The 8,451-nt window shown below is 40.4% G+C and overlaps 1 protein-coding gene across 1 annotated transcript; it reads right to left on the bottom strand.

Annotated features, from left to right (window-relative positions):
• Nucleotides 1-363: 363 nt before the first annotated feature.
• LOC1272681 (protein gooseberry) lies at nt 364-6,995 on the bottom strand. The gene is made up of 3 exons (XM_559100.3): nt 6,542-6,995; nt 1,134-2,412; nt 364-1,014 (listed from the first exon to the last, which is right to left on the bottom strand). Exons 1-3 carry the CDS (start codon nt 6,594-6,596, stop codon nt 858-860), a joined length of 1,491 nt encoding a protein of 496 aa, XP_559100.3. The 5' UTR covers nt 6,597-6,995; the 3' UTR covers nt 364-857.
• Between the last annotated feature and the right edge of the window lie 1,456 nt (nt 6,996-8,451).

An 8,451-nucleotide genomic window follows, 5' to 3' on the forward strand; every position in this document is an offset into this window, starting at 1 on the left:
TGCCAATAAATGCAATCGTCGTGGAGAGTGCTCGAATCATTTTTATTGCATCACATGGACGGACGAATGAATGCATCACCTGGATTGGGAAACCAAAATGAAATTAAAAAAAAAAATTAAAAAATTCGAAGGCAGACAAGAATTATGATGGACAGATTTAAAGAACTAATAGAAGAAATGGAAGAAATAATCTTTTACATCAAATGTCATAGGTTTACAACGTACGAAACGCTATTGACATGTGAAATACAAGATATGAGAAAAAGGAAGAAAAACTAACAACTTATTTCAAATCATCATCGACCTCGCTCGTAAATCAGAGATATGTTTTTGGACTAAGAAATAGTACATCGTTCATTCATATGGATTTTAATGTTTGAAGCGTTTATTTATTTGCATCAATTTCTTATTAACTAATGGTCTTAGATGTATTCAGTACAGTCATTGCATTTTAATACTAATATAAATTATCCTACCTGCTATCTAAACTTTTACAACAATAATAATCATCATCATTGCGTTATTGGTAGCTATACTGTTTAACATTTGACTTATAAAACACAATTCGTAAGGTTTGAAAACGACAGCAGTACTAGTAATTTTGTTGAAAACAAACTTTAGACCAGTAGAGACGTTACTAATATAGTTATCTACGGCGAGAAGTAACATATTCGTTTTACAATATTTTTTTCAAAAAAAAAAGTCAACCTGGCAAAACTTTATTTGTTGTGGTGAATTATCAACTTTGTAAATTAAGAGACACATGGTTGGACAAAAGCGTGCACTGTCATCCTTTTCTCATTCTCGAATACTTGTTGTTCTGACTACCAATTTGAACTCATTCGCTCGGTACTTTTTTAACAGTGCAGCCGACTCATTTCTAATCCTCCTAATTGTCCGAAGTATGGATAGCCAGATTTAGCTTCTGCCGCTACTGCTGCAGCTGTAGCTGCCGATGTGTAGTGTGGGTGACTGTGCGCATGGTGGTGGCTCATGTTGTTGGAGAAAAGTGAGCTAAACAAGGACGAAAAAAGATAATAAGCTATTAATTTCTGTGTATTCAGTAAAGGCGATCGAGTGGGACTAGAAAAGCCCCCGGAAGGCAAATACCATCAAATAAAAAGTTAACCTACCTATAAGCGTCCCATTCGCTAGCAGTGGGTTTGTTGGAGACACTGCCGGCGCGTTGCCACTGCGAGTTGGAGTCCATACCGTTGCTGCCCGTTGCGGAAGTATAGGATGTTGCATATGATTGCGCAGCACTAAATTGCCCGGGGTGTTGATGGGTGGCGTGGGCGTGATGTGAGTGCAACGACACATGTTGGGTGTTGTTGTCCAGTATAGAGAAGTAGTTGTATCCTGGCACGTGTGCTGCACTGTTGAGGACAGTGACTCCACTGGAAGCTTGTGGAATTGGTGAAACCGATGTAGAATGTGCTCCTGGATGGGACACTGGTGGACTGACAGAGCTGGGAGGGCTCATAGAAACCGGAGGGCTCATGGTGGCTGAGGTTGGATGGATCATAGTTTGAGCCAATGGATTGTATGAAGATTGTGAGGGTGCATGAATAGTAGTGGCTTGGGTAGGCGAGGATGAGTAGCATTGTGACCAGGTACCCGCTCCCATGGGTGAACCAGAACCGGAAGATGCAGTGGCGGCAGCTACAGCCGCAGCCTGTTGATCGAATTGGGAAGGATATTGCGAAGCGCCAAAAGCAACCATTTGCTGAGAGCTCATGTGTTTGCGAAGGCGAGCACGGCGATTCGAAAACCATACCTGTACACGCGCTTCGGTCAGCTTAGTTTTCTGAGCTAGTTCCTCGCGTGTGTACACGTCTGGATATTGAGTACGACTGAATGCAATTTCCAGAGCTTCAAGCTGCTCTCCGTTGAACGTTGTTCTGGATCTGCGCTGCTTACGCTTGAGTGTAATTCCAGGTTCTGATTCGGTATCGCTATCCTCATCACACGATGATTCTCCAAGGATGCCATTGATCGAATGATTTCCACGTAAATCCACATCCTCGCGCCGCCCACCTCGCAGCAATCGGCTTATGGAGCTGACGGACGGTGCCGATGTTTTGTCGCAAAGTCCGTCCTTAATCAGTTTGTCTCGAATTTCCCAGCTGAATATGCCGGGATTCGCTTTGCGCAGTTCTTCGATGCGTGCTTCGATTTCTGGAGTGGATACGCGTGGTTTCGAACCGCCGATGACTCCCGGTCGGATTGATCCAGTCTCTTGGTACCGATTGAGGATCTTTGAAACACAGCCATGAGATACCCTAAGTTGGCGGGATATCACACACGGTCGTACGCCCGATGCTGCCATTTCGACTATACGTAGACGTATATGGTTTGGCAAAGGACGTCCGTTGATGAACACTCCACCTAGTTGGTTCACACGTCCCTGACCTGTGAAAATACAAGAAAGAAGAAAAAAGAAAAGCTTAAAAAAGGAACATTTTGAGTCATTGCCGAAACAACAATAAAGAAATAGATGAGAAAAAGGTAGTTCGGAAACGTCTACCACAAAGCCTACAATACAAATGGGCCGTGTCATGTTCGTCGACACATTGTCACGCTGTACACCCAGGACCACACTCAGCGAAGCCGCGATTGCCCGCGCCAGGACCCGAGGAGAAGCCCTCCGATCCAGATCAAAGTGATCGCCCAAAAGACCGCTGCAGTGAAGTGTACAACTATAGCGGCTCGTGTTTCGTGTGCAGCAAGGCGCTAGCATGGTGTCACATTGTTCGGTCACATTAGTGGCCCCTTTTTTCCTAACTCGCTTACCGCCTTCGCCATCTCTAACGACTTCCTTGCGCTGAGAAGTTGGAATTGAGAAGTTTCCATTCCATCCCTCGGATTACAAGCGGTTCAGGTGTATCGTAAACGGTGATTGGGTGAGAACTTTAAATCAATTAAAAGACTTCCGTTCCCTTTGAAGCAATCCGTTCTGACACGTCCGACACAAACGTTTCCGCCCCGAGGGCTCTATGATTAAATCAAGGAATTGTTAGTTATAACAAAAAACAAAACAAGTTTTCCTGTGTTTGCCTTCTAGCGTGTTTGTCTTTTATTAAATCTATCGATGAAACCTTAATGATATGCTTTTGCATTTTGATTGATCTCGCTTTTCACCCGCATTGGCTATGTTTTGTTTCCCTATGACATTAAATTACCCGCAGTTGCAGTTTGGCAATATTTGGAAGTTTTTTTTTGTAAATCGAAAATTAATACACACAGACTTAGCTTAGCCTGAATAATGGAACGATCATTAGTTTAGTATATCTTTGGATACCATCAATCAAAAAGAAAAACAAGATCTGACTGTAAGTTCGTATCATTCCCCATTTCTCTCCTACAATGGCACCTTTGGAGATGTTACGCTGATTAGAACGCTCCTGTTACAGAATGATTCATTCATCATTCTTACACAATGCGTTTTAGCCGCAATGTTTGACCGTTCCTATATTACTATTAGTTAACCCTAATTCCATTTCCTTTTGTGAATCAACAACATAACATAACAGCATAACATCTAACCACTACTAAGCGATGCTCACAAAAGTGAAACAGAAGCCATTCCTACCGGCCTAATTTGAATTTAATTGCCCTTACGGTATCATTACAAACATTTTCATGATGTTGTGGAAAGATATTATCGACTAGCAAATGCTCTGTAGTAGATAAAAAAACAACTTGTATGCAAAAGAGTTCACGAACCTAGTAATGTTTCATTATAATTTGAAGCTTAGTTTATGCTTAAAACACGTGCATTTATCTTATTTGTCCTGAATGCACAATTTCATCAATACACTTCCAATTATCAATTACAGGTCCTGATATACATCGTAATTACACATCCCAATAACTGCGATCACGTTGTTTGATTTCCAATTCGTTGAGGTGGACTCTTGAGATGGATTATGTTTTGTATGAAGCAGTTGAAATGCAAACAACAAACGTCAGAAATTAAATGTGACCTACAATCCTAGAAACAGCTGGTACATCACAATTCATCAATGATCCCTAAACTTTGTCATCATTGCATAAGACAATGATACACTTGCATTATTTTTCCACGTTTCTCACGATCATCTGGTTTTCATGGAGCCGACGTTAAAATAAGAATTCTTTCGTACGCCCGCTGTAACAAACATAAGTGCACTATTCTAACAAAATATTATCACACAGTCAAATGAATGGAGATGAAAAAAAATCATTAAAATCATCGCTGATCGAATTGAAGAATCGGGTAGATGAAAAGGAATATATTTAAAAAACTTTCTGCAAACGAAGAAGCTGTATCCAAATTTGATCAATTGATTAAAATGTATTGCTCGACCCCAAGGGGATTTCTTGCACAACCTGAAAACGCCTTTTTATTTGTCTGTAAATGCCGACAAGCCCTGATGCTGCAAAAAGTGGATGAAAAAATTAAGCTTTCGATTTTTACTCTGCGCCATCGTCTATCGTGCCATCGCTTCCAGTGCTTTATCATATAAATTGATCATTTAGTTTATAAATATATTAAGCATCCACATAAATTATTGCGTTAGTGTAAGTATTCTCCTGTCCTGCTCTACCCTTTTCTTTGTTTCCTACTATCTATCTCTATCGATTGTAGCCATTATTGTTGTACTTTACGAATGAATTCCATCCGCAAGAGTACCGACTTGTACGTCAGTAAATTCCTGACGATTTATTTCACGCGTACGTGTGGCATATGGAGAGATGACGTATTGCGGGTAAAACGAAAAAACGTGTTGAAAGCAGCTTCGCGAATTGGGGCTGATACTTGGGTAAGATACGGAGTGCGTATCGTGGGTTAGGTTTCGAAGCCACGAGGGTTTGATCACGACCGAAATAACAACGGTACAGTGCAGTTCGTGTTCTGGCGATCAGCGATCTGCTTTTGGTTGATCGTAGCCCTTTTGCTCTCGAGGAACCGGGAGGCATGTGGTTTAGCCTTCCTTGCAAAGAAGAAAGTAATAAAATATTCCAGGGCACCTATTACATTATCATTATGAAGGACCGAGGGTTTCCTTTGGAACCCGCGCGGCTTCAAACGAACACCCTGCTCACCTTTAAGGTCGCTTAAAGCCGTCTGAACGATTGCCGATGAAGACCGTCTGAGCGTCCAGCAGACCACTGCCCGCGAACCGTATGGGCATCGCTGTTTGGAATGTGACGCGCGAGCTTCTTAAGCTGTTGTTGTGTTGTTAAGAAACAGGAATTACAAAAATAACATCAAAGCAAGCTTGCCGCCCAGACCTTGGTAGAGGATCGGGAGGCGTTTGGAAGCTTGAAAAGCAACACCAAAACGAACACCAAAGATCATCAGCATCATCATCATCATCTTCGCTGTCAACAACGGCATCCTCTTCGTATATCTTCGCTTCGTACAGAGACCAACACACGTGGAAAGTACTTTTGCATGGACCATACCAAGCGTTACGTTACTGACTGGCGCGCCATACTGTCTGTCGAATTTTACGATCTTTGGAGCCCTCCGCATGTCCGTGGAAAAAATGACAGCCTGGAGCATCAGCATACATTAAGCGTGGTCAGTGTGAATTCCAATGGATGGGTTGCTATTCAACAAATTTCCCGTCGGTGAACTGATCGAGGTGATTTTATTTTAAACCTTGATCACTTTCAAGTTTTCTATCCTTCATGTGTCTAAGAAATTCTTTTATCAGTTAATTTTCGTCGTGATTCAAAATGACAAAATTTCCTTATTGTTTATGTAAGTTCTGATCGCTACAAAAACCTGATAGTCTGCATATTACTTTATGATCGCTTATGAAGAAACCCCCTTTCAAAGCTAATTGAATGGAACGTGTGGGCTCGACTTTGAGGGTTTATTATGTGGCATGAGAAGCGCACAATAACCAACAATAAAATATATACAACCATTAATCTTGCGAACGTCAGGAGCAACGTGTGAGAGAAATGTTCGGTACCATTTCAAGATGTTACAGGTAAAACACGAAAGATAGATCCCAAAATACGTCCGAACTAGTTTCCCTTTCTCGCATCTGTTTACCTTACAAAAAGTAACGCAGCGTTGTTTCAGATCATTTACGTGGGTCTTCTTTTTTAATCAAATGTGCTACACATATCATGACGCAACGATTTCGGGCTCAGTTGAACCGCTCATCGCTACCAATTCGTTTGATCTATTCCGTGCTAATATATCTAGGCATAAGTGACTAAATTCTAGATCCAGTCAAAGAACATCAATTCCGCCTCCTAGATCCTCACATACGCTACACAGCTGTTGCGTTTGATCGTAATTACGTTTAGATATTGATTACATTTTCACAACGACGTTCACAGATGTATCGAATGATTTATGATCAATTTCGCACCCGCCGTATGTAGTGGCAATCGTATTAACAATGAATGCTACATTTTACTATCACTTAATATCTTAATATCACTTAATACTATCACAAAATATGATTCTGATAAAAAGGCAACGCCGTCGGACCAATGGAACCTCATTGTTGAGTCACTAAATAACATTACTTACCTTGGAAAGGGTATCCACTGAAGATTGGAGACATGTTTAAGCTAGCAACAGCCATCGAAGAATCTTTCAATTCACAATAACGCCAAATTTCACCGTTTGCAGTCCACTTAAAATCCCACAAACTTCAATTGTATTTTTTTTGTTCTTTATTTTATAAAAACGTCTGCTGAATAGTTTTATAACTTAAACTATTCTAACAGCATGCAACTGAATAAACAGTCAAGACGATTTTTAGATGTGATACACACGCACTTCTTTACTTCGTCGACTTCTACACATAGCCAGAAATGGTACACTGAACTCGTAAAACTTATTCCACCGCCCGTCACCACTTGTTTGGTGGTTTCTACTCAACACGATCGCCTACGGTACGGAAGCAAACTTCGGTGAAGATCTCTCCCAAGATGCTGCTCGCAAGGATGTTGGAACTCTATTAAACTTTGAAATCGCTCGAACGAACAGGTTAGACTGCGTGTTCGTCGAGATGTAAGCTTTGGTGGCCTCCGTTGTGCATCGTCCTTCTTCTGTCTGTCCCACTCTGATGCATGGTACAATACTGCATGTTCCACGTTTCCCATCTCGTTCCAAAACGCTGCGCGTCGAAGCCGCGCCCACTTTTTTTAAGCCAATGTACGCATGTTGATTCGACTTTGTGGTGCAACATCAGCAGCAGTGCGGTCCGTATATTGAAGCGCCCACCAACACAGTCGATGCCACCAAGATCGTAGATGAAGGAAATAAATGTCAACTTAGCTTTTCTTAGCGGCTAAATGTAATGACAAATGTGCCACCCATTTGTTCTGTTGGTCGGCTATTATCAGCGCCAGGAGATTATGAGACAGTCACAATGAAACAAGCGGTGTCGAACAATGAAGTCAAACGAACCGCTCCATACGGAATACCGTTTGATCTCCTGGTATAGATATCGGTGTTGACGTGCGGAATGATTAAGCGGCCTTGTGACATATGAAGATCAATCGATTATTATTTTGACTCTGTGAAAGTTAGCCAATTATGATAAGCTAAATGATTTCTTTAAAATGGACAAAATTCTTTTTTGATTACTACGATAGTTTTAAGATTATGAAATAAAGAAACTTTAAAAAACTGAAAGCAATGCTTATCTTCTTTTTCATTAATCATCACCATAATCCTTATCCATTTTTATATTTTCATCTTATCCTGGTTACATTTTAAACTACTGATAGTTCAGTTCAGTTCATAGTTCACGGGTGTTCAATATAAAATAGGGATGTTATAAGAAAATAAACAATAATTGCATTTCAAACACACAGGAAAAGCATTTTTGAAAGATGAATTGCAATTTTAAAATGATTTAGTTTTGTACTATTGTAAAGAAAAGTTTCTTTAAATTTTCTTTGAATTCACATAATCTAAACACAACAATAGGACATAACGTTTTGGTACGACTTACTTGTTCAAGTCGTTGCTGGTCATTGATAATAAAACGTGCCAATTCTTTCAAGAAAAGCCAATGAAAACTGGCTTAAACAGCTGTGCATGTAGTTAGTATACCAATTTTAGCTAAGCTATGAGTCAGTTGTGAATAAATCGTGCATTAATCAGTGTAAATAAACGAACTATAAACATGTTCTTTAATTTGTAAATATCACATTACTCAAACAAGTATTCTAAGAACACAATTTTTCTTGAAGCTTTCGTGAGCCCAGTAATGCTAACAAGGAAGTACCAGGATAATCGAAGGAACTGAAGCATCTTTTCATTCATAGCATTCCTCGAACAGTGATCATTCCTCGAGCAGGTTCATTAAGCCTTTGGAACATGATTAAACTTTTTCTCTAATCCTTCTCAACAGAGATGGTGGGAAGCGCGTGGATTAAAAATAGAAGAAAAACTAGGAAATTGCTGGAACCGATCGCATTTTAATA

The sequence above is a fragment of the Anopheles gambiae genome, chromosome 3 (assembly GCF_943734735.2).
Source record: "Anopheles gambiae chromosome 3, idAnoGambNW_F1_1, whole genome shotgun sequence".
NCBI classification, from domain to species: domain Eukaryota; kingdom Metazoa; phylum Arthropoda; class Insecta; order Diptera; family Culicidae; genus Anopheles; species Anopheles gambiae.

Coding starts and splice junctions, on each gene's coding strand:
- LOC1272681 (XM_559100.3), bottom strand. CDS start 6,596: ATGGCTGTTGCTAGCTTAAACATGTCTCCAATCTTCAGTGGATACCCT. Junction 2,413..6,541: donor CAGTGGATACCCTTTCCAAG/GTAAGTAATGTT, acceptor GTATTTTCACAG/GTCAGGGACGTGTGAACCAA. Junction 1,015..1,133: donor AGCGAATGGGACGCTTATAG/GTAGGTTAACTT, acceptor GTCCTTGTTTAG/CTCACTTTTCTCCAACAACA.